Here is a 26,937-nt window from a genome sequence, read left to right on the forward strand (position 1 = left end):
TCTGACTTATTTCACTCAGCATAATAGATTCCATGTACATCCATGTATAGGAAAATTTCATGACTTCATCTCTCCTGACAGCTGCATAATATTCCATTGTGTATATGTACCACAGTTTCTTTAGCCATTCATCTGTTGAAGGGCATCTTGGTTGTTTCCAGAGTCTTGCTATGGTAAATAGAGCTGCAATGAATATAGGTGTAAGGAAGGGGTTTTTGTATTGTATTTTTGTGTTCCTAGGGTATATTCCTAGGAGTGGTATAGCTGGATCGTATGGGAGCTCGATTTCCAGTTTTTGGAGGAATCTCCATATAGCTTTCCATAAAGGTTGAACTAGACAGCATTCCCACCAGCAGTGGATAAGAGTTCCTTTCTCTCCACATCCCCGCCAACACTGTTTATTCTCATTCTTTGTGATGTGTGCCATTCTCTGGGGTGTGAGGTGGTATCTCATCGTTGTTTTGATTTGCATCTCCCTGATGATTAGTGATGTGGAACATTTTTTCATGTGTCTTTTGGCCATGCGTATTTCTTCTTTGTCAAAGTGTCTGTTCATTTCTTCTCCCCATTTTTTGATGGGGTTAGATGTTTTTTTCTTGTAAAGTTCTGTCAGTGCCTTGTATATTTTGGAGATTAGCCCCTTATCTGATGGGTATTGGGTGAATAGTTTCTCCCACTCAGTGGGTGGCTCTTGTATCCTGGGCACTATTTCCTTTGAGGTGCAGAAGCTTCTCAGCTTAATATATTCCCATCTGTTAATCTCTGCTTTCACTTGCTTGGAGAGTGCAGTTTCCTCCTTGAAGATGCCTGTAATGTCCTGGAGTGTTTTGCCTATGTGCTGTTCTATATATCTTATGGTTTTGGGGCTGATATCGAGGTCTTTAATCCATTTGGATTTTACCTTTGTACATGATGTTAGCTGGGGGTCTAAGTTTAATTTTTTGCAAGTGGCTATCCAATTGTGCCAACACCACTTGTTGAAGAGGCTTTCCCTGCTCCATTTAGGATTTCCTGCTCCTTTATCAAAAATTAGATGGTTGTATCTCTGGGGAACATTTTCTGAGTATTCAAGCCTATTCCACTGATCTGAGGACCTATCCTTATTCCAATACCATGCTGTTTTGATAACTGTTGCTTTGTAGTACAGTTTAAAGTTGGGAAAAGTAATTCCTCCCATATTCTTTTTCCCAATGATTGCTTTAGCTATTCGAGGGTGTTTATTGTTCCAAATGAATTTCAAAAGTGTCTGATCCACTTCTTTGAAGAATGTCATGGGTATCTTTAGAGGGATGGCATTAAATCTGTATAATGCCTTGGGGAGTATTGACATTTTGATGATGTTAATCCTGCCAATCCATGAGCAGGGTATGTGTTTCCATTTCCGTGTGTCCTCTCTTATTTCTTGGAGCAGAGTTTTATAGTTTTCTTTGTATAGGTCCTTCACATATTTAGTCAAGTTGATTCCAAGATATTTGAGTTTGTGTGGTACTATTGTGAATGGGGTTGTTTTCTTAATGTCCATTTCTTCTTTATTACTGTTGGTGTATAGAAAGGCCATTGATTTTTGTGTGTTAATTTTGTAGCCTGCCACCTTGCTATATGAGTCTATTGTTTCTAGAAGCTTTTTGATAGAGTCTTTAGGGTTTTCTAAGTAGAGTATCATGTCATCTGCAAACAGTGAGAGCTTGACTTCTTCCTTTCCTATCTGGATTCCCTTGATATCCTTTTCTTGCCTAATCGCTATAGCAAGTACTTCCAGTGCTATGTTGAATAGGAGTGGTGAGAGAGGACAGCCTTGTCTTGTGCCAGAATTTAGAGGGAAGGCTTTCAGTTTTTCTCCATTGAGGATAATATTTGCCACTGGCTTGTGGTAGATGGCCTTCACTATATTGAGAAAGGTTCCCTCCATTCCCATCTTGCTGAGAGTTTTGATCAAGAATGGGTGTTGGACCTTATCAAATGCTTTCTCTGCATCTATTGATATGATCATGTGGTTTTTATTTTTCTTCTTATTGATGTTGTGTATTATGTTGATAGATTTACGGATGTTAAACCAGCCTTGCATTCCTGGGATGAAACCTACTTGATCGTAGTGGATGATCTTCTTAATGAGGCATTGAATCCTATTTGCCAGGATTTTGTTGAGGATCTTTGCATCTGCATTCATCAGTGATATTGGTCTGTAATTTTCTTTTTTGGTAGCGTCTCTGTCTGGTTTAGGTATCAAGGTGATGTTGGCTTCATAAAAGCTATTTGGAAGTGTTTCTGTTTGTTCAATTTCATGAAAGAGTCTTGCCAAGATTGGCAGTAGTTCCTCTTGGAAAGTTTGATAGAATTCATTTGTGAATCCATCTGGACCTGGGCTTTTGTTTTTCGGCAGACATTTGATTACTGTTTTAATTTCATCAATGGTGATGGGGGTGTTTAGATATGCTACATCCTCTTCCTTCAACCGTGGAAGATTATAAGAGTCCAAGAATTTATCCATTTCTTCCAGGTTCTCATTTTTAGTGGCGTAGAGTTTTTCAAAGTAGTTTCTGATTACCCTTTGAATCTCTGTCATATCAGTAGTGATCTCTCCTTTTTCATTCCTGATACGAGTTATCAAGTTTCTCTCTCTCTCTTTCTTTGTTAGGTTTGCCAGTGGTCTATCAATCTTGTTTATTTTTTCAAAGAACCAACTTCTGCTTTCGTTGATCTTTCGGATTGTTTTTTGAGTTTCCACTTCGTTGATTTCTGCTCTCAGCTTTGTTATTTCCTTCTGTCTTCCTGTTCTTGGGTCCTTTTGTTGAGCATTTTCTAGTTCTATTAGCTGTGTCATTAAGCTACTCAGGTAAGCTCCTTCTTCCTTCCTGATGTGTGCTTGCAAAGCTATAAATTTTCCTCTCAGTACTGCTTTTGCTGTGTCCCATAAGTTCTGAGAGTTTGTGTCTTTATTGTCATTTGTTTCCAGGAACCTTTTTATTTCCTCCTTGATTTCATCTCGGACCCACTGGTTATTGAGCATGAGGCTGTTTAACTTCCAGGTGTTAAAGTGTTTCTTCTGAGTCCCTTTGGAGTTCACAAATAATTTCAGAGCCTTGTGGTCAGCGAAGGTAGTCTGCAAAATTTCTATCCTCTTGATCTTATGGAGGTATGTTTTATGTGCCAGCATGTAGTCTATCCTGGAGAATGTCCCATGTACATTGGAGAAGAATGTGTATCCAGGTTTCTGGGGATGGAGTGTCCTATATATATCCACTAGGCCTCTTTCTTCCATTTCTCTCCTCAGGTCTAGTATATTCTTGTTGGGTTTCAGTCTGGTTGACCTGTCCAGTGTTGACAAAGCCGTGTTTAGGTCCCCCACAATTATTGTGTTGTTGTTGATATTATTTTTCAGATTTGTCAGCAGTTGTATTAAATATTTTGCTGGCCCCTCATTCGGTGCATATATGTTTAGGAGAGTGAATTCTTCCTGCTCTACGTACCCCTTGATTAATATAAAATGTCCGTCTTTGTCCCTTACAACCTTCCTGAGTATAAAGTTTGCATTATCTGATATTAGTATGGCCACTCCAGCTTTTTTATGGGTGTTGTTTGCTTGGATAACTTTTCTCCAGCCTTTTATTTTGAGTCTATGTTTGTTCTGACTATTCAGGTGCGTTTCTTGTAGGCAGCAGAAGGTTGGATTGAGTTTTTTGATCCATTTAGCCACTCTGTGTCTCTTAACTGGTGCATTTAGTCCATTGACGTTGAGAGAAAGAATTGTCCTGGGATTTAACGCCATCTTTATTTCAAAATTTGGTGTGTCTTTTGGGTAGTCTTGTCTTAGATTAGGTCTTTCAGTTTTTCTCTTAAGACTGGTTTTGTGTCTGTGAAGTTTCTGAGCTGTTTTTTGTCTGTGAAACCATGTATTCTTCCATCAAACCGGAAAGTGAGTTTTGCTGGGTATAGTATTCTGGGTGAAGCATTCATTTCATTCAGTCTTGTCACAATATCCCACCACTGCTTTCTGGCATTGAGCGTTTCTGGTGACAGGTCTGCTGTAAATCTCAGGGAAGCTTGCTTGAACATGATTTCCCCTTTTGATCTTGCTGTTTTCAGAATTCTGTCTCTATCTGTGGGATTTGTCATTGTGACTAGGATGTGTCTTGGGGTGGTTTTTCTGGGGTCTCTTTTGGTTGGTACTCTTCGGGCATGCAGGATTTGATCACATATATTCTTTAGCTCTGGAAGTTTCTCTTTAATGATGTTCTTGACCATTGATTCTTCCTGGAAATTTTCTTCCTGGGTCTCTGGGACTCCAATGATTCTTAAGTTGTTTCTGTTGATCTTATCATAGACTTCTATTTTCGTCTGTTCCCATTCTTTGACTAATTTTTCCATTGTCTGCTCATTTGCTTTAAGTTTTTTGTCCAATCTCTCCTGCTGTATGGAATTGTTATGTATCTCATCTTCCACAGCACCAAGTCTATTCTCAGCTTCTGATACCCTGTCCCAGAGCTTATCCATTTTGTCATTCACTTCGTTTACTGAGTTTTTCAGGCCTGTTAGTTGACATGTTATTTCAGTTTGGAGTTTTGTCATTTCTGCCTTCATATTTTCTTGGTTCTTATTAGTGTTCTGTTCAACTCGATCCATGGTTTCTTGGAGTCTGTTGAGCACCTTCCATATTGCTAGTCTAAAGTCCTTATCTGAGAGGTTGATTAGTTGTTCAGTCATTATCTGGTCCTCAGAATTGTCATCTTCATTCTCTATGTCTGATGCTGGCCTGCGCTGTTTCCCCATTGTCACATTTGTATTGTGGGTTTTTCTACGTGTTGTAGTGGTATTCATTGTCTATATGATGTAGGCAGCACACTCCTCTGGCTCCTCCCTTTCTGGATGGGCTGACTTGCCTCTAAGGGAGGGGAGTCCTCCGTGGATGAAGCCTCACACTGGGTCAAATCTTAGGCCCGAGCATGTAACAGAGAAGACAGTCCAGAGAGAAATGTTTGCTTCTGTGATATAGCGCCGTTCTTAGTGTGATTTTTCCTTCTTGTTGCAATGGAGTTCTTTCCTTAGAAAGAGTGCACGGCCGCGTAGCGAAGCGGAGCGGCCGTGCTCCTCTGAGCCTCTTTTTGCCCCACTCGCAAGAGTTTCACGCAAGAGGACAGTAGACAGACATAGACAGGTCACACTCACAGTCTTTCACAGCTGAGCCCCACTGGGCCGGTGTACTTTCGCGGATTTTCCCCGCCTGGTGTCACACACAGGGAGCCAGCTTTTGCCGATAAATTATTTTTAATTCAAAGGAGCTGCATTAGGATACAAAGTTCAGGTCTGAAAAGTTTTGTCTTTTGCTACACTTAGGATTAGATGAAAGGTTTTTATAGGAGACAAATAGGTAAAAAAAAAATCAGTAAATTGTTCATGTAAAGAAGATATGAAGCAAGACATCCAGTCAAAATTTATTGATCAGTTATTAAATGGGAATACTTATGCTAGCCAGTTGAAAACAGGGAAAAAAGAGTACTTCTTTGTACTAAAAAAAATTATCACTAAGGGAGTGGAAGTAATATGTTAGAGAGTTAGCAGAAATTGTAATATTCTAGATTTTCTGGTTCACCAAAAGCTTGCAACATAGCTAGTGACATTATTAAGCTGCAATATGGGTTTTCTTTATGACTAAGATAATTGCAAAATTAAGAAATTCCCCTTTTTTTGTTTTTGTTTTTGGGTCATACCTGGCAGCACTCAGAAGTTACGCCTGGATCTACACTCAGAAATTGCTCCTGGCAGGCTGGGGGGACCATATGGGATGCTGGGATTCGAACCACTATCCTTCTGCATGCAAGGCAAACACCTTAACTCCATGCTATCTCTCCTGCCCCAGAAATTCCCCTTTTTACTGATTGTTTTAAAATTAAAATTAAACTTAAAATAAAAGGCCATTTATCTTAAGCTCAAATAACCAATTAGAGGCTCCTTGGAATAGATTGTCTGCCTTGTATGAAGGGTGGCTGGGATCAATCTCCAGTATTACATAAGGGTGTAAGTCCTGCCAGGACTGATTCCCTGAGCACAGAGCCAGGAGCACTGCAAGGTGTGGCTTTAAAAGAAGAGAAGAGGAAAGAAAAGAAAAAAAAAAAGAAAAACCAATGGATCCTCACTGCACAGACCTTGGAATTGGGTTTATGTAGTCATAAATTTGCAGGTAAGAGTTTTCCAGTCTTTTTTTGTAAAGATGTTTTCCTGGATCTGTCCCTGTGACAACCATATTTGTTCCTGCCATTTGAGTTATTAGGTAGCAACTATTTGTGATAATTCAGTACATAAAATTCCTAGAAATCATTTTGCTATTTTAAACTAAAGAAAGAAGTTGGAATAAAATCATCAAATAAGTATCTAGATTTATATAAAAATATGCCACAAAGCATTAAAATGTAGATAAATATTTTTAAAAGTCAGAAAGGTCTTCAATACTCAGTACCCTAGCAATATTGAATGGTATATGTTTTGTTACAAACTAATAACAGAAACTTTGTTTGGAGGAGATTAGAAAGTTTATATTAATAGATACTATCAAAAGTGAATGATTGAAGAGTTTTTGAAGCACAGAAAGCACGAGCATGAAGAGAGACTTTATTTTTGTATCTCCAGAATCTGATACAGTACCTAACATTCACCAGGTTAAATACTTTTTAAATGAATGGATAATTCTGAGTCTATCTTTCTCCCTCTGACTTATTTCACTTAGCATAATAGTTTCCATGTCCATACATGTATAGGAAAATCTCATGATTTCATTTTCCCTGATGGCTCCATAGTATTTCATTGTGCATATGTACCACAGTTTCTTTAGCCACTCATCTGTTGTCAGGCCTTTGTGTTGTTTCTGGATTCTGGCTATTATAATGAATATAGATGTGCAGAACGCACTTTTGTGTTGTGTTTTTGTGTTCCTAGGGTATATCCCTAGGAGTGGCATAGCTGGATCATTGGAAGCTCAATACAAAATAGTATCACTCATGTATAAGATTTAAGAAAAATAGGGCCGGGCGGTGGCGCTAGAGGTAAGGTGCCTGCCTTGCCTGCGCTAGCCTAGGACGGACCACGGTTCGATCCCTCGGTGTCCCATATGGTCCCCCAAGCCAGGAGCGACTTCTGAGCGCATAGCCAGGAGTAACCCCTGAGCGTCACCGGGTGTTGCCCAAAAACCAAAAAAAAAAAAAAAAAACCCCAAAAAAAACAAACACCAAAAAAACAAAAACAAACAAAAAAAGATTTAAGAAAAATAAAAGACATTATTGTAATCATACACAGAAACAATAGAGATGAGGGCTGGAAGGACAGGCTATGATATGAAGCTTACAAAAAAGAGTGGTGAGTGCAGTTAGAGAAATAACTACACTAAAATATTATGACAGTAGTGAGTGAGAGAAATAGAATGCGTGTTTTAAATACAGCCAGGGGGTGGGGAAGGAGGGAGGAGGTGGGAGGGAGATGAGGGGTACTAGTGAAGAGGCGTGTGTGCTTTTTATTTTTATAACTGAAACCCAACTACAAACATGTTTGTAATCATGGTGCTTAAATAAAGATATTTAAAAAATAAATGAATGAATAAAGACCTATGAAAATGGAATTATATGAAGAGTCAATACAGTTTAGGTTTTAGGCTTCCCACTACAATATAAGGACAATATCAATATCCTGATTTTGATTAGAAAGCTATCATGACTAATAGAGAGCTAATTTCTTATTTAGGTAAAGTTAGTATTAATGATAAAATTATAATGTCCCTTATCATTAATACTAAAAATCTTTATGAAGTTGTTCCATCAGTATTTTGGGAAAACTGGTAGATGAAACAATTAATATCTTTATATAACTTGTAGATAAAGGCCAGAAGCATCAGTTAAATAATTGAACCGATCAACATTTCAGAGTGATCTGTAATCATTGTTTTCTTCTGGTGTTTCTAGGACTACCTTGAGGTTGAAGGGTTAGACTCTCACTTCCATCCAGACAGTCTGTTCATGAAGTGTGGGAATCTAGTATTTCTGTAATTCCCTTGGAATTAGTTTCCAATAAAAGGTTGAATTTGGAAAGACTTTCAAACAACTGACATGTTTCTTTTTACCACCAAGAGCAAATGATTTATTAATATCTACTTCTCATTCAACCCTTTCCCTTCCTGTAACCTCTCCTCCCTAACCCACCTGCCTGCCATGACTGAAATATGTGATTTGAATTCATTATATCATTCTTCATGAGAGGGCAATTTCCACTTCATTTTAACTTACCTCCTGCACATATGGTCGATGGTTCTGCTGCTAGAATTTCAATGCATGACTTCTTCAAAATCTAAGGAAAAGAAAAAAAGAAGTCAAGGCTCAGTTTATTTTATTTGAACAGAGAAGGAGAGATTTTTCATTTAGCATCCAAGAAAGGAAGGCTCAGAGATATGATGCTGCAGTGGGTGGAATGGGCAGATGAGTGAAAACAACATTACTGCTTTCATTGATATCAAGCATTTAAAGAGCCAGTATTGTAGCTCATGTCCCAGGTGTCCCAAATATCATTCTTTGCTTTCTTTTTGGCAGATTCTTTCTGAGACTGATGTATCAGTCCTAGTTATGAAGAGATAATAGTTGAGGAAATGGGACTTGCACTTGAAAAGATAAATAGTAATGATAGGTTTTAGGTGGTCAGTTCTAGGCTTTTAGGGAAGATAGTAGAAGCTTTGAAGATTATGGGGACAATTGTTGAGGACTGATGCAGGGAAGGACTTTATAAAGGCAGTAAGTACTAAGGGTAGAACTAAAGGCAGTAAGTACTAAGGGTAGAACTAAATCAAATGTAGGAAGAAATTAGAAGGCTGCTGAAGTACAGGCATAGAAGGACATGAGCAAAGTTAGAGAAAAAAAAGAGACTTCTTTAGCTGGAACAAAAGGAGTTTGAAAATAGAAACAGAAGAGGCAAGAGATGGCCAACTCTTGAGAGGATCATTTTCAAATTTTATTTCAAAATTCAAAAATCATTTCAAAGTTTCAAGATTCTGTTTTTATTTAACAAATGTCTGAAGAGGCATTAAAGGAGAGGAATTTGAGAGTTATTTGTGTCTTACTTTTCAGGAGGATCTCTTAAATCATACTTAAATAGAAATGCATTCTTTTCTCCAAATAAAAGTCTGTAAGGTTAAATAGAGTCTTGTGGAAGCCCATGATTGCACAACAATAATGAAGGTTTCTTCTGGCCAAAACAGGACTTAAGGTTACCATTGGTTATGAATTTTTTTCCCTTGTTGAGTTATTGATTCTAAAGTTTCAATCAACTACTTTTAATATAGAACACTGTGTAAACTTTCCAAGTAAAAACAATACCTTTATTTAGAGTCTTATTGAATTTGAAAATTAAAATAGTTATGAGAACTGAAGGAAACCATGTGTATACTTATGAAAAAGACATTTATTAAAGCAATTAATGCTGAAGTTATAAAATTTAGTCTGTGAAAACAAGAAAGTGCCTTTTAGGGTAGGGAGACTCCCATTTTCTTATGTTTAATGTGTTTATTATATATTCTTCTTTGTTCCAGCTTGAGCAATATTATGTCGCAAGATGCAATAAAAATGTATATAGCAGAAAGGAGGAGAAATGGAACAAATGGGAAGTAAGAAGAAAATAAAATATAAAATGAGAATCACATAGCAAATGTGCTGAGAGAAGGTTATTCCCTTGTCAGGAATGGCTTGCAGATCTAATTCTAGGCTTTTTAGTAACAATGTGAAACATAGAAAATATTTATATAATTCTCAATCTGTCGAGTAAAACAAACTCAGTGTTTCAGAAGAGATCATATTTACCCATTCCAGAGAGAAATCTGAGTGTCCTCATAGAGAAGCATTGTGAAAGGAAATAAATAATACACTTAAACCAAATCAAATTTAATTATACTTTATATTAAAAATATTTACTGTTTTATAAGTATTGTTGCCTAAAGAGACAAAGTAGGAGAATAAAACTAATTTTATCAGATAAAAAAGAGAAACTGATGACAAATAATAAAACAAGCAAATAAAACAGTATCACATTCATTGAAATAGGTTCCCTCCCAAGCACAGAACTTAGTTAACTCTACCTGAAAATCCCAACAAATAGCAGTCTTAGGGAGACAATTTTACCATTGCTCTTTCACTACTTTTCCTCCCACCTTTTTTTTCTTTATTTAAACATCTTGATTACATATATGATTGGTCAACATTTGCCTTGTTTTCCTGGCTTTAGGCTTACATAGCCATCCCCACACCCACCAAATAAATGCTTGATCAGCAGCCTGAGGTCCTGAAAGTCCTCAAGTCCATTTCAGTTGAGATCATTACTCCTTACACACCCAACTCTGGGAACCTGATACAAATATCAAGCTCTGAAGTTCCCTTGGTTTTTGTTTTGCGTTGCTTTGCTTTGTTTATGGGGCACACCCAGTGATGCTCAGGGATTACTTCTGCCTCTGTCCTCAGGAATCCTGAAGGTGCTCTGGGAACCAGAGGTCAGCTGAACCCTGAACCCAGGTCAGCTGCATGTAAGGCAAGTGCTCTACCCACTGTACTATCTCACAGTGACAGAGTTTAGGATCCTAAGGATAGATCCTGGGTATCCATATTTTGCTGCTGCCATCTTTACTCCTTTTTCTTTTTTCCTGTGAGTAATATTTTAGTCTTTTAGTTTTGAATGTACTCAGCAATGTCCTATTCTGGGGCTTGCTTCAGGATGCTGGTGCATAAAGGCTCCTAGCCTAGATACCAACAGCCCTCATAGAACTATAATGATTGTCTATTTTCTCCTATCTAGTTTGTTACCCTGGGGTTCTTCTTGTTTGAAAGCCACCTAAGTTGGGTGCTGCTATGACTGAAGGAAGTAGACACCCCCTTCACCATGTTCTCAAGCCCCATGGAAGAAATAGAATTAATCCATATGGAGAAACATACTAAGAAGTGAAACAATACAAAGGTATTTTTAATGTTTTAAATAAAATTCCTCAGGCATTTGGAAGCTCTTAGTAAAGCATTTTATCATTAGCAATGAAAGATTTTAGAAACAGTCCAAAAATTCAAATTAAACCATTGGCTGTCTGGTTGTCCCAATTCCCCAAACTCCACCAAAAAACGTAATAAAATTTACACCCGTGCATGTTCTTAACTTTGAACTCATGTTTTTGAAGCACCTCTAATACTTAACTAGAGGCTGATAAAGGAAATCCTTGTGAATCCTTGACCACAAAGACACACTAGCCAGGTTTATCATAATAAACACATGCTGTATTATTCTCTCAAAGTGTCTGCAATTAGCTGATAAATCGAAGGATTGTAATGTCAGCCAAACACTGTGAGTCAATCCAATAAAAACACAGCTTTCCCAATCTTAACTTAAAACATCTGGAATGGGGAGCATTTAGGCCAATAGAGTAAAATTTATCAGTCAGGGAGATGGGCAGGGTTTGTTTGAGACTGTGGATTCTATTAAGTTGAATTGTCTGTTCTCAAAAAGTAGGAAGTCAGGACAGAGCTGAGTGGATCTGGGGGCTCTCTAGGTACTAGCTGCTCAGACTGCATGGTGATTAGTCTGTCTGAAGTGCAGCAGCCTGATCAATTTAGGTGCTGGAGAGGTGATGAGGCTGGGGAAGCAGAGGATTCCTCTCCCAACAAGGTAGTGGTAGCTCTTGGAGGTGTAAATAAAGCACAGAGTCCACTAGATGGCGTAAAAGAACATGAGTGTCAAAGGTGAGGGTATAATTGGCCTCTTGGAGACTGTGCTAAGACCTCCATATGTCTCAAAATAAGGAATTGGGTGAGCCAGAGAGATAGCACTGCAGGTAGGGCATTTGCCTTGCATATGGTTTGATCAGGTTCAATTCCTGGCATGCCATATGGTTCCCCAAGCTTGCATGATATGGCACAGAGAGAAACAAATAAAAGATGAGGAATTGGGTTCTGGGCCTAGTGCTATATTTCTTGGCCCTAGGGTCCCGACACTTTATAGGATAGCCTCTGTTCTATCCAAGTTGCAGCAACCTGTAAGATGACATCTTTTTTTTTTTATAGCTGCACAGTATTACAGTATTACAGTATGTACTTATACTAGAATTTCTTTATCCATTTACCTGTTGTTAGGCAATAGAATTGTATCCAGATTTTGGCTATTGTACTTATACTGCTATTTTTCTTTGGCAATGATGGTAGTACATCTTTGCTTTTATCTCATTACTCATTACAAAACTCATTCATAATTGTATTTGTGGGAAAATCTGTAAGACATTCTACTCTGGAATTGCCCATATTCCAACTTGAGTTGTATAGTTTCTTCCACTTTATAGAGAATCCCCATTATTATTATTATTATTATTATTATTATTGTTATTTTTGGTTTTTTTTGGGGGGTCACACCTGGGGGCACTCAGAGGTTACCCCTGGCTCTGCACTCAGAAGTCGCTCCTGGCAGGCATGGGTGACCATAAGAGATGTTGGGATTCAAACCACTGTCTGTCTGGTTTGGCTGTATGCAAGGCAAACACCCTATCACTGTGTTATTTCTCTGGCTTCTCTCTCATACTTCTTAAATAGAATTATTTTACTATAAAAAGTAAAACAGAATAATATATTTCTGCCACCTTTTGGGCAGATTTCAGAAAGAATCTATGTAGAAAAGTGTACTTGAGCATCATGAAGAACTCTACCATGCAATGTGTTGTACTAATGTGTTAACTTTTTGCATACCTCATTTCATTATCGGAGTAATGAAAGATATATAAACAAATTTTGACAAAAATAGTAACTATCTAATATCTTTAAATTGAAAATCCAGTCTAAGCTGCATTTAGTACAATAATAACTCCCCCAATTGCTCTGTCTGCTTCTCTAATAAACAACTAGTCTTTATTTACTTGGTTGTTTCCTGTTGAAAGATTTGTATGTGTATGTTAATGAAAGACCAGTCTGGTCTTTTGCTTCCAGATATTGTTCAGAACATGTTTCTTGGTTATTAGTCATAAGTGTATAATCTGGTTTTAATATACCTGGGACTTGAAAACATCTGGGCCAAGAATGGTTAATTTTATAATTCATCTATTAACCAATTATATGTGTTCAGTTTTCTAAGATGAAAACCTAGCAGTTTTCCTTAACCTCACTCTGTGTCATTTTTCAAATTGAACACAGATTTTGCCACTTAAGTCCTGCTGACTTTTTAAAAAAATATTATTTGACCCATCTGCATTTCAGTGTGACTTATTTTACTTCAGAGGACTTAATCATGGTTTATAATTATGCATGTTTTTATTATCTGGTATTTGTCTAGATTTCTCTTTAAACCATATGCTAATTCTGTGAAGTTGATGGCCAAATTTACATCATCCACTAGTATAATCATAATGTCTAACCTAAAACAAAGTAGGCACTAAATAAATACTAGCCAAACAAGAATAAATGGCACAGTTTCTGCATGACAAAACTGGTAAGAGAGTACATCATATGTTAGTCTTCCATTTGCCCCGTAAATGTAATCTTAGGGTCTTTTGAATACAAATCTGTATTCTGCATTTTGTAAGAACCACTGTTTTTATTAAGCTCTGTTGTATTTGGGAAGTAGCAGCCCAGGCAATTTGTTTCAATACCACATTTAATAATGGCTTATCTTTTAAAATAATAATGCAAAAGGAATATGTTTCATGTCTGCATCCATCTACTTTGTAAAAGGTACTGAGTTCTTGGGAAAAATTTTTGGAGATCTGGGTTTGAGGAAAGGTGCTCAGACTCAGAGAGGCCACATACACCGGTACAAATGATGGCAGAAAAAGGATGAATCTAGGTACTACTGCTTTTAGCAAAGGATTGATAGTTTAGCACATACAACTGGCTTACCCATGCCTTAGGATTGGCCATGATGTCCCCACAAATTTTATTTGGTGTTTAAAATAAATAAGATTTATTTATTTGTTTATTTATTTATTGTTTGTTTGTTTTTTGGGGGTCACACCCGGTGATGCTCTGGGGTTACTTCTAGCTATGAGTTTGGAAATTGCTCCTGGCTTGGGGGACCATATAGGATGCCGAGGGATCGAACTGAAGTCCTTTCTTGGTTAGCCACATGCAAGGCAAATGCCCTACCACTTGCACCACCACTCCAGCCCCTAACTAAGATTTTTAAAAGATAATCACCATTATTAACTAAATTCATTTTCATTTAAAAACCAATAGGTTCACCATGTATTATTAACCAAAGACATAATTTTATCAGTTCTACTGAATATGATTTAAAAATATAAGCTTGCTATCAAGCAGGCATTTATTTCATAGAATTCACATATGCTTTTATGCAACTTTCTAACAAGGAAATACTCTTAACATCCAAGTTTTCAAGTTGCTACCAAACTTTAGATAATATCCCCAGAACAGACAAAAGTTTTTTTTTGGGGGGGGAGCCTCAAATTAAATTAAATGAGTGCTGCTCTTCTTTTTTCTGTTAGATTCACACTTGTAAGAAGAGTGTTGTGCAGGATAGATAGGCAAAACTTTGAAATGAAGGGAATTATTTTTTTTCCTACTCAACTTCTGTGTGTCCTGTTTTCTGAAGGAAAGTTCTGATAGTTGTGAACATGGCTTGTTTGGTAAGATGAGCTGGTAAGTTCCTGCATATTGGCAAAGCCAGCGGCTCTCCTGAAGAGCTGAACCCTGCAGCATTTTATTAGATATTATACTAAATTCTGTTGTTTTTGCAAGAGCCTTAACAGATTCCTAGACATAGGAGAAGCCGTCAGAGAGGAATTAGGGGTGACCCAAGATTAACTGGACATACCGTTGTTCCAGCCTTCATAACCTTTCCAGTTAAGTGTTGGGCATTAAACAAATTATATTTGGATCTTTTAAATAAGCCAAATGAAAATTAATGGTTTAGTTAAAATGCCTGGCCATAATGTCTGTAAAGTCTGGGTCAGATTAATGACTGCTGAGGCAAATGATTTTTTTTAAAAAAGATTTTCTGCTCATTAGAGAAACTATAATTGATTCTATTTATGACTTCTATCCAAGCCTGTGAATGTGAATGGAGTCTCAAATGTCAGCTTTTATAGTCAGAAGCTTGGAAGAGAGGGTGGAGGAAGAAGTGAATGGTTTACAAGAAACAAAGCCACAGAACTGCCCCCTTGTCATGCATGCAGCAGGTCACAGATGCTGTGCAAGCCTCTGGGCTGTTTTAGTACGAATAAATTGGCCTAACATGGCATGAGACAACCTAGGAAATATAATCAGTTGAGTTGGCTCTGTAATTAATAACTGCGTTACTGACCCAGAGGAAGAACCAATAGCACTACCAAGTTCCGAGGGCCAAGCAAGTGGTTCCATCACTTGGTGCATCTAAGGTTCAAGGCAAGGAGTTTGTGGTGGAGGAGGGACCAGAACAGGCTCAGTGAAGACTGACACAGAATGTGAAATTAAACTGGTTTTGAGATAAGTGCCAGCAGTGGCAAAGGAGCAGGGAGTTTCCTTTATGCACAAATACACCAGAAACAAGAGTGAATCATTTCAATAAAGCTAAACATTTCCAGTGATATGGAAAGCAATAGAGATTTTTAACTGAAGAGAAAGCCTTAGTATTTCTCTAGTAGGGTCTTAAAGAGTAAGTGGGAGAAAAGGCCTAGAATCAGGCTTAACTGTTATTGCTTTGCTAAGGCTTGTGCCAGATTTTTTTGGGGGGGCATTTTTCCATCTTCTCAGGAGTGAAAGGGAGAAATCAACAATGAGATCTGGGTTTCTATAAATAAGATACACTTCTATATGCCATAGAATAGATTTGTTCCTTAGTTTGGCTGATCATACAATTTTCTTGACAACCAAGATGTTCATGTCAAAACTTAGAAGAAATCCTTGCAAGATAGTTGTGCTGTTCAATTGATCATAAATATAGAAGGCTCAATGTACTGATTCAGTCTAACATGAATAGGATGTCCAAAGCAGGCTTAAATATTTATTCTAGGGGAATAGCTTCCAGATAGAGATGACTTGATACTAGTAACTGAGTTCTCAAGACAGAGTGCTCAGTTCAGACATTCACCCTCAATTGCCCTGTAAGTGGGGAGAGCTTCAAAAAAAAATGAGCTGGCATCATGGTAACCTGGCCACAGAATAAAAACTACAGACATATCTTAATGTTACCTGAACCCAGCTATCATGCTTGCTCCCATTTTACTATCTGCAGCACTTTTGAAAAGGCAAAGACTCAGAGACTCTCTGAAACTTTGCTTCTTATTTTCACTTGAGGGCTGGCACTACATGCACCACTTGTAGGCAGTGGAAATTCCCCAAAGAAGCCACAGTCAAAGAAGGCAAAGAAGAGAATTTTTTTCCTTTCTAAGTGTTATTGGCTTAAAGAGCTATCTTCCCTTTAGACAACCTTCCCTAAGGCAAATTTTCAACCTTCCCAGTTTTGTCTTCACTTTTATCAACGGTGACCTGCAAAAGTAGGGACTTGTGTCCTCTGTGGTAGATTCCAGAACAAGTTCAGAATTGAAGATCTTCCTTTCAGTCTGTTGATAGCTTTTTATGGTGTTAAGATTTTATCTACTCAGTGGACTTTAAGATTTTCAGAGGACCTCTGAACCTTAGTGTCAAAGGGGAGACTTACCACCTTTCTATGCTTTCACTAGGTCAGGGCTCCAGATTTCTGAAGCTTGCCTCTTCTGGAACAATGTGAACTGAATCAAGTCATTTTACACTGGTTCTCAGTGCCTATTTCTCCAATAAAAGGATTTCTGGTCTACCCCCATCATTGAGTATGGCACTGTAATCATTCTCTTCCTGAGCAGCAATTTCAGATTTTTGTCTGTTCAGGATCAAGGGACTTTGCCTTGTGGACAGGTTAGTTAGCTGCCCTGTATTTATAGTAACCACTTCTGTTGGAACAGAATTAAATGGTGGTCATGAGAATTTGATTAAATGACTATATAGAATATTTGAACCTGTATCTAGCACAATAGAATATATGAAATAGGGGGATTTTAATACTTCTATTTTTCTTAGGAAATAGAGGTGGGTTCTAGAATCCAGAAACTGGTTTTTAATATAAATGTCTAACAACAAGTGAATGAATAAATTTGGTATATACACACATTGGAATACTATGCAACTATTAAAAGGATGAAATCTTGCAGCTTGATGCAACTTAGATACAACTAAATGTTTCATGTTAAGTCAAAGGGAGAAAGATGAATATCAGATGATCTCTTTCATCTGTGGTATATACATAGATAAAACCAAGGAATAGATAGTATTAAATGATGAAAAACCCTTGGCCTAGAGTACAGAACAGAGAATGCAAGTATGGTAAAAATTAGATCAGTGGGAATGATGAAGTGGAATTGATGTAACAAAGGGACTTTGGTTGTGGCTCTCAGACACTTTCATTGTGGTGAGTTAATTTTATATAAAAATATGTGGTCCAAACTATAATGACATTTTAAAAATGAGTCTTCTAGTACTGGAGAGATAGTATAGCAGGTATACTGCTTGTCTGTCACATAGACAACTTGAATTTGATCTCTAGTATGTGGGACCCCTGAGTCCACCAGGAGTAATTTTTGATTCCAGAGCCAGGAGTAACCCCTGAACACTGTCAGGTATGGTAAGTATGGCATTGTAAAAGAGTTTGCCAAAGGAAAGAGAGATGATGATGATGATGATGATGATGATGATGATGATGCTGCCTTGGGACACTGGTGGAAAGTTGTTGATACTGGAGCAGAGTGTGGTGCTGAAACATTATTTGCTTGAGATTCTATTATTAAAATTTATAGGAGCTAGAACAATAGCATAGAAAATAGGGTGTTTGCCTTGCATGATATTAACCCAGGATCGATATCTGGCATTACCATATGGGCCCTCAAGTCTGCTAGGAGTGGTTTTTGAATGCAAAGCCAGAAATTATCCCTGAGAGCTCCCAAGAATGACCCCCAAACCAACACATAAATAAATAAATAAAATATTGTGAATCACAGCGTCCAATTTAAATTTGGAGAAAAAATACTGTTATTAATCCTGTTTTCCCCTTAGTGCTGTGTCATCTGAACTGTATTTCTTCAATTGCAAAATCAAAATAAGAGTATTTCCTTCACAGGGTTGTTATGACCTTTCCATGGGTTAATATTAGATGGGATAAAAGTACAGTGTTTAGTCACTAAGTAAGTTATCTGCAGTTGTTGAGTTCTTTATATTTTCTCCCCATGTCCCACTGATGAGCGAATAAAATGGAAAATGAGGGAGAGCACTTTGAAATATAATACATTACATTAATCTGACACCAAGTGTTTCTTCCTTAGATAGGGTGTGGAACAATGGAAAAACTTATACCCCGGCTCAGATTAAAGGAGTAGTATCTGGCAACACACTGAAATCAAGACCTGGGTAATCAACCTCCGTAATCCGGTAGTGATTTTCCTTTTTTCAGGTACTCTTAGCTCAGGATTGAATATTGTGGAAAGAACTGAATCTCTGGAAACAAACCGGGGTTCAAATTCCCCTCTTTACCAATATGAGAAGCAGAATTCCTGTAACTCAGTTTCTTTATCTTTACAATGGGCATAAGAAAGCCTTCACAGAGAGGTTGTTCACAGAGGTTGTTGAATGCCAGGTACAGAGATGAAGTGTGATAAAGGCGTTTGTTTTTCAATGATCCTGAATGCATCTACTCACCAATTATGAGGAATATGGCTAAAGAATCATGATTCTAGATTCCCTGTAAGTAAATTATGGGTGCCTGGTGATCAGACTTTGTATCTGACTACAATCTCTCACCATCATTAGAGGAGAATATCAGGGCCTTCAAGGTTTCCATTTGATTTTCTCTCTGTTTCTTCAATTCATCTATTTGTTTACCTTAAATACTTACTGCTCTTCTTTCATCTTGCTCTGTTCTGTCATGTCCTGTGTTCTGCCAGGAAGGTTCTGTCCATACTTTCTGGTGAAGTCCCCCAGATTGCCTTTCAAAGAGGAGCTCTGCTGTTTCTTCAAAGGAGTTTGATTTTCTGTCGGCCCCTTACTCTTTTCAGTTATTGTTATTTGGGGGCCATACCTGGCTGAGCTCAGGGCTTACTTCTGGCTCTGGGCTCAGGGATCACAATCTCTCCTGTTAAGCTTGAGGACTCATAAGGGGTACTGGTGATAGAACTCGGATTGGGTGCAAGTGAAGTAAGTGCCTTTCCCAATATACTATTTCTCCTTATCCCACCTTCACTCTTTTATTTTTCTTTTTTGGTTTTTGGGTCACACCCAGCAGCACTCAGGGGTTGCTCCTGGCTCTACACTCAGAAATCGCTCCTGGCAGGCTCAGGGGACCATACGGGATGCCAGGATTCAAACCACCGATCTTTTGCATGCAAGGCAAATGTCTTACCTCCATGCTACCTCTCCAGACCCGTTGCCTTCACTCTTAAATCTCAGTAGCATGTTACTTCTTTTATTCTACTAATCACACTATAAAAACATGCATTTTCTGTGTATTTCCTATTCAGTAGGTTGTAGACTCTGCCAGTACAAGTGGCTCTGTGTGTATTATTTGTATCCGAATGGTCAGAGGCTGCCATCAAATGTTTTCTATGAAACTTAATGATCCAATAAACACTAACCTCTATGTCTTGACTTGGGATTTACATTAAAGGCCACTAAGGGCTGTGAGATTTACGAACCATTTGAGTTTATTGAGAGCTTGTTCTGCACTCTGATTTTGGATAATTAAGTCCAGTCCTATTTTATGAGAAAATCATCAGGATCAAAATAACATCCATGAGAACTAGCTGGAATAGATGCTTAAGATGGAAGGGTGAGCAGGGGGAAACATAAAAAAAAATAAAACCTGAGAATTTTCTTTTCATTAGCTAGAAAGAGAACTGAGTCTACTTTTTAAAAGTTGTTTGCCAATTCTTAGGCCATAATTATTCCTAACTGCCTTGAGAAAGATGAGCTCTGCTGTTCTCATCCTTGTTTCTCTGTTCAAGTAAATGAAATAACAACTGCCTTAAACATGAGTTTCTAGTATTGGAAGGATTAAAACCACTAACATAACTCCCAGATAAAAGCTCACAAAAATGCTATCATTCAGCTAAAAGTCTGGAAACTCAAGTTTCAAATTATTAGTTCCCTTTTTTTGAATTGATTTCACTAAAACTTCTTAATTCAATTCCTTTGAAATTGACTTCCATTTGAGGTTAGGGGAAAGATTTAAAAATATCAGGGTTCTGGGGCCAGTGTGGTGGCGCTAGAGGTAAGGTGTCTGCCTTGCCAGCGCTAGCCTAGGACGGACCACAGTTTGATTTCCCATATGGTCCCCCAAGCCAGCAGCGACTTCTGAGCGCATAGCTAGGAGTAACCCCTGAGCGTTACCGGGTGTGGCCCAAAAACCAAAAACCAAAAAAAAAAATCAGGGTTCTGTTGGTAAGGTTGAAATATTACATGATAGCATCAATTTAGAGAATACAAATATTCTCATTATTTGGATAGGAACCAGCTCTTGCATGATGCTAGACACATGGCTCATAAGAACATCTGAAAGAATTGTTCTTGCTAAGAATCTAGCTATTTGGGCAGTAATCCTGGAGTAGCCTCCTGACAGGACACTTGACTCTGGTTTTTCCCAGCTGGCCTCCGATAGACATTGCCATAGCCATCACTCCCTCCTTATGATGATCAAAATATTTCTGATCATAACCACTGAGTTAGAGTCAAAACTTCTGTAAAGCTATTATCAGTTCTATTATAATCTTATATCTAAATTTACTTTTCATTACTTCTATTTTATTTAAACTCTTCTATCAGACACATAGGTTTTGTTATTATTATTATAATCTTTTGAATATGCTTTGTTTACTTCTGACTTTAGACTGAGGTCATGTTATCTTTTCTCTGTTGCTATCCATCACTTTACATTTTAGGGATTCTTGTCTGCCCAGCTTCTCCAGAAGGCTCCAGTCCAGAATGACCTATCTCTCAGTCCCCAAAAGATTCATGACTAACTGCACTGCTTGCAGTTAATCATATGTTGCATTCTTTGGGTGCTATATATAGTCATTACAGTTATTGTCATCGATACTGTCAAGTATGCAATAATACTGATTCCAGAATTTTATAGATCAGGTGTCCTTTATATAAAAATTCATAATCAGGATGGATCCTCCTCTACTCTTTGAAGAACTTCTACTTTCTGGTTAATATCATTTAAATATCCTTATAAACAACCTCATCTTGAGTAAGTTAACTTTTCCATACATACTTAAAATAAGAATTCCCAGCCTGGGGAATTCACAATTCTGAATACATATATTAAAATTTTAAAAGTACCCCACAGCTAATTATTTTTTAAATGCAGATTTAAAAGGTGCAGGTTCCTGAGCTTCTTCCCTTGCTGACTGTAATAACAATCATAAACAAGATTTCCAGGTGTTTTCATTCACAATTCAAGGAAATGTAGGAAGAATTATATTAGTTCCCTCATATGATAGGAAACTATGGAAGAGAAAAAATCATGTACCTTGAGTACCTGAGAAGATATTAGTACTGCATTATATTCATTCTTATAGTTCTCAGATAAACTATGATGTGAAATGAATCTTATTATCAATTGCCTACCCCAAATAAATGCCATTAGAGACTAAGTTAACAGCCTCATACCTCACAAGTGCTTTACCATTAAGCAACATCCCTAGCCCTACCAATCTCATTTTATAAATTAAAAAGAAAGGAAAGAAGTGAGATAATCATGAGAGGATTTTAAATAATAAGCATGTAAATTCTGGAATTCCCAATTTTGACATTCTTATTCCTGACTGTGCTTTCTGCTTTGCAGAAATTCTTAGCAAACTTTGGGTGGTGAGAGAGGGAATATGGAGGCTCAGCTCTGAGATCTAGACCATTGAGGAAACTGGGCAGATTCTAAACCTCTGGATCAACACATTATTGACACCTAAGAGGACAGTGATCCTCTGAGCATTGAATGTGCATTCTGGGCTCCCTACCTGGAGCTGCTGCTGGAGGAATGATTGGCTGTCTAAAGGCCATCTAAAGATGAATCTCAAGGCAGAGACTGCATTACCTCTGACTTCATTACAGTGCAGTACAAACTGGTCTAAAGGACCAGCATCTTGTTGGATCATGGACTATGGACGGAAGAGCCAAAGAGAAGCCTGGAAGCCAATGTACTCTTCACCAACAGGAAAGAAGCAATGAAATAAGTGTGAACAACTGTTTCCTCCAGCCAATGCTGGGCTGGAAAGGAATGCCAGGGACTGTTCAAACCCTAGAACTATATTTTGCGATCTTTTTACATCTAAAGACTGGAGAAAATAGAAATGACACTTAAGCCAGAAATTAAAACAAAAAAATGTTTTCAACAGCACTTGTTGTTTAAATATAAATGAATGAGTCCTAATGTTGGTATGGTTCTGCCTTTCTCTGCTCAGCCTGGAGCTTGCAGCCCCTACATCCTGGCGGGTCTGAAGGTTGCAGGGTGATGTCAGAGAATCCACAAAGCACTCAGATGAAGTTTCAGGATAAATCCAGCTTTATTACAAGGCCCTAGCGACCATGTCCCACATGGCTTCTAAGCTAAGCAGCCTCTTCCCTACTGCGCATTTTCCATCCTCACTCTCCAGGCTCTCTCTTTACCCTTTCCCCCAACCATATGCTCTTCTATCCCAAACAACAGCCCCTCCCAGATGTGGGTGGGACTGACCATTCCGGTGACATTAGCATATGGCATTGGGGTAGGGGTAACAAGCTTATTATTATTTTAAGATATTCATTTTTTTAATCTAATCTGATAAAATTGAACTTTTATCCAGGCATGCTTTGTGCTAGGCAAATATAACTTTTTTATGTCCTGGCAGAAATTTTCTGTGGACTGGCATTGGCTGTTACAAAATATGTTTTTTTATTAAATATAATTTTTATTTTAATCATAGTGGCTTACATATCATTGACAGTAATATTTTAGGTACATACTAATATAAAATCAGGGGAATTCCCATCACCGAATTGTCCTCCCTCCACATCTGTTCCCGTCCTTCTTCCCATAACCTCTTCCCTTATCCCTGGGGCTGCTAGAATAAGTGGTCCCCTCTGTACCTAGCTTACTACTTAGTGGTCTTACACCTATTTGGTCTTGGTACCTCCCTTATTCCCCCGCCCCAATTGGGAGGCAGGACTAGATAGTTCAAGTTATGCGGTTTTAAAAAATTATGACTATTACTAGCAAATGTTAGGCTTGCATACTGATTTTTTGTTTTGTTTTGTTTTGTTTTTGGGCCACACCCAGTGGTGCTCAGGGGTTACTCCTGGCTGTCTGCTCAGAAATAGCTCCTGGCAGGCACGGGGGACCATATGGGACACCGGGATTCAAACCAACCACCTTTGGTCCTGGATCAGCTGCTTGCAAGGCAAACGCCGCTGTGCTATCTCTCCGGGCCTGCATACTGGTTTTTATGTCCCCAAATCATGTCAAAATGTGACTCCATTCCAGTTCAGAGACCCAGAGACTAAGTATAAAACAAACAAACACATAAACAAACAAAAAACCTGTTGAGATGATTTTCGTGGGTAGCCAACCAGACGAAAGTGATAGCCCAGAGATAAAGGCTGAGCCTGAGCTCAGTGATGATTGGGGAAGTCGAGGGTGTCCATCATTCACCAAAGCCCCCAGTTTGAGAATCTGGAGCACCTGAAATTTGGAGGTGCTTGCAGCCAAAGGAGGGTGTGGGGGTCTCCCAAGAAACCCAGAGGGCTTTTTCCCCCTGATTCTAGGCCTATCTAATAAGAGAGAGATGCAAAGGATGTGGTGTTGCTAGAGACCTGTGAGTCAAGCATTACCTTGGTCACCTGGGTGGTGCTAGGGGCTTCCAGAGTCACAGCCAGTAGTACTCATAGTCCTGTGTGCTCAAAGGACCAAGTGGTTATGGGAACTGAACCATGACCAGTTGCTTGCAAGACAAGAGCCTTTACCCCAATAATTTCTTTCTAGCCCCTCCCTTTCACTCTAATTTTCCAATGTAGGGTAGAATTGGCACAGAATGTAAGAAGAGGCTTGCGTTAGTGGCAGGAGAAAGTGAGAACTGGCAGAAAGAAAGATACAGAGGACCTTCCGTCCTTGCCAGCAGCAAAGCACTAGCTGCAGAAAGACAGACAGCACTGAGGTGTTTCCAGCAGCTGGGTGGAGGGTAGCCCACAGTCAGCCTAAGAGGAAATGTTGTACTCACTGAGTGGATGATGCCTTGCAGAGCCTGAAAGCCATCGTTGACAGGAAACACATGATCCTTACTGTCGGCAATCCGGGCCAGCTGAGAACACAACACAAATGCACACACACAGACACACACACACAGACACACACACACACACACACAAAATACACACAGAGTTTAGAAAAGTTCTGGATCTAGGGACTCCATCTATCTTAAAAATTCAGAAAAACTTGATGCTGTCAGTGAGGCTCAGATCCTCTCCAAGCCCACACTTGCCCTCTGGAATAATGAGTTTAGCAGTGACCTCTGTGAAGCCAGGACCTGGACGGTCAGCTTTGACATTTGTTTGTAATATTTTTTTCCCTTGGAATAGAGAGGATTGCTCTACTAGCTAAACATTTGGCCTGGGCTAATGTATGTCTGAATTTTTGTATTGTGGTGTGTCTGGAGATAGGCCATTGGAAAAAAGGAGCCAATGGCCTGCCCCCAAGCACCTAATTTTTTTTGAAGTCGCATCTTGTCTCTTTATATATATGTATATATACACATATATAATCTTTATTTAAGCACCATGATTACAAACATGATTGTAATTGGGTTTCAATCATAAACAGAACACCCCCCTTCACCAGAAGCACCTAAATTTTTGTTGGCAACTCTGCATTCAGACTCAAGTTTCCTTTTAAAGCAACTTTGTCAATATATTTAGGCTTTGGTTTTGAATGGGGACATCTACTTGCCCCCAAACTCAGAGGACATGACCCAGGTTTGGCTGCTCTTAATTTACAGAGCAGAGAACAAGAGGGAGCCGTTGATCTATGAGCTTCTATATTTCCCACTCCTTGTGGTTGCTGTGACTGCCACACTCCTCAACACTGCCAGAAGTTTTACTGATTGCAAAAGTAACATAGTCATTTCAAAATTATAGAAAACCCAGAGAATAAAATAAAATGTTACTGTCTTCATCTATTTCTCTTCTAACTTCTATCTCCTCTGTCCATTTGTCCTTCTGCCTGCCTATTTATCCATCCATCTATTCAAATGTCTGCCTATCTTTCCATCTACCCTTCTAGCTATACAGCTATTTTTTAAATTTCTATTATAAATTATAGTAAGATAATATAAGTTGTCTATATAAATATATACATCTATTTACTTAAAATGTGGACTCATACTATTTCCACTATTTTGTAACCCTATTTCACTCAACAATATTATAAACATTGTTTCACATTCCTAAACAAAGAAAATATTATGTTATATTGAGAAACAATTATTTGGATTATGAGCAATTTTTTTTTTTTTTTTGGTTTTTGGGCCACACCCGTTTGATGCTCAGGGGTTACTCCTGGCTATGCGCTCAGAAGTCGCTCCTGGCTTGGGGGGACCATATGGGACGCTGGGGGATCGAACCGAGGTCCTTCCTTGGCTAGCGCTTGCAAGGCAGACACCTTACCTCTAGCGCCACCTTCCCGGCCCTAGCAATTTTTAATAATTTGTTTATGAATGTTCCTGTACATACTTTTTGGCCATATGTCAAATTTTCTTTTGAAATGCACTGTATTTTTTTTGGGAGAAAAGTACTATCTGTCACTTATATAATAAAATAAAATTTGTTAACTTTAAAAAAATGCAAATGTATTTGGAAACACTGGCACTTTAACTAATCAAAAGTAAATCAAGAAACATACTGCCTGGGCTGGAGCAGTGGCACTAGCGGTAAGGAGCCTGTCTTGCCTACACCAGCCTAGGACAGACCAAGTTTCAATTCCCTCAGCGTCCCATATGATCCTCCAAGCCAGGAGCTATTTCTGGATATCTGAGCGCATAGCCAGGAGTAACCCCTGAGCATCATTGCTTGTGGCCCAAAAAGCAAAAAACAAACAAACAAACAAAAAAACCAGAATTTGTATTGAGGTAACATTCAGCAATTTTTTTTTTGGTTTTTGATTTTGGGGTCACACCTGGCACCGCTCAGGGGTTACTCGTGGTTCTATGCTCAGAAATTGCCCCTGGCAGGCACAGAGGACTATATGGGATGCCGGGATTCGAACCACCGTCCTTCTCCATGCTATTTCTCTGGCCCCTACATTCAGCAGTTGTTAGGGCTTAATTTCTAACTCTGTGAGCCCTAATTCAGAGATCACTCATGGTGGTACTCCAGAGACCATCTGATGTGCTGAGAATTGTTCGGGGGTTGGCTGAATGCAAGGCACGTGCCTTAACCACTGTATTTTCTTTCTAGCTCTTCTGCTTACTATTTCTGAAAAAATGATCTAAGCAGTACTTGTGATGCTGATCTGGAACTGCCCAAATGCCCATGCTTTTATCATTCACACGTATGAATGCTCCCAAACCTGAGAAATCCATCATACCTGAGTCTCATTGAAATCCTTTACACCAACACAGTAAACAATTGCACCAAGATCTCGGGATCTGTTAGCCTGTGATAGTGAAAAAGAAGACATTAGAATAATGCTACATAGTCATACTATATACATATAGTTATAAACTGATGTCAATTCAATATATAATTTTAAACAGTAAAATAATAATTTGGGGAGGGAAAGAAAGGTAAGACATTAAGGAGAAAAGCAGTAACAAATATATTTCTTTTATATTAGTCTTATTAACTTAAATGATAGCTAAAATATTAGTTTATATACTTATTGAAGATTTACTGTGTGCCAGAAACTTAATAAAAAGGA

At 38.4% G+C, this 26,937-nt stretch overlaps 1 protein-coding gene across 1 annotated transcript in view; it reads right to left on the bottom strand.

The window, feature by feature from the left end:
- ANTXR1 (ANTXR cell adhesion molecule 1) overlaps positions 1-26,937 on the bottom strand; it is a 252,529-nt gene that overhangs the window by 156,778 nt on the left and 68,814 nt on the right. The window contains exons 7-9 of the mRNA XM_049785145.1: positions 26,605-26,673; positions 24,245-24,325; positions 8,265-8,325 (exon numbers count right to left, since the gene is read on the bottom strand). Coding sequence (XP_049641102.1) covers positions 8,265-8,325; positions 24,245-24,325; positions 26,605-26,673 — 211 coding nt within the window. The remainder of the gene's footprint in view (positions 1-8,264; positions 8,326-24,244; positions 24,326-26,604; positions 26,674-26,937) is intronic.

This window comes from Suncus etruscus, chromosome 12 (genome assembly GCF_024139225.1).
Source record: "Suncus etruscus isolate mSunEtr1 chromosome 12, mSunEtr1.pri.cur, whole genome shotgun sequence".
Classification (NCBI taxonomy): domain Eukaryota; kingdom Metazoa; phylum Chordata; class Mammalia; order Eulipotyphla; family Soricidae; genus Suncus; species Suncus etruscus.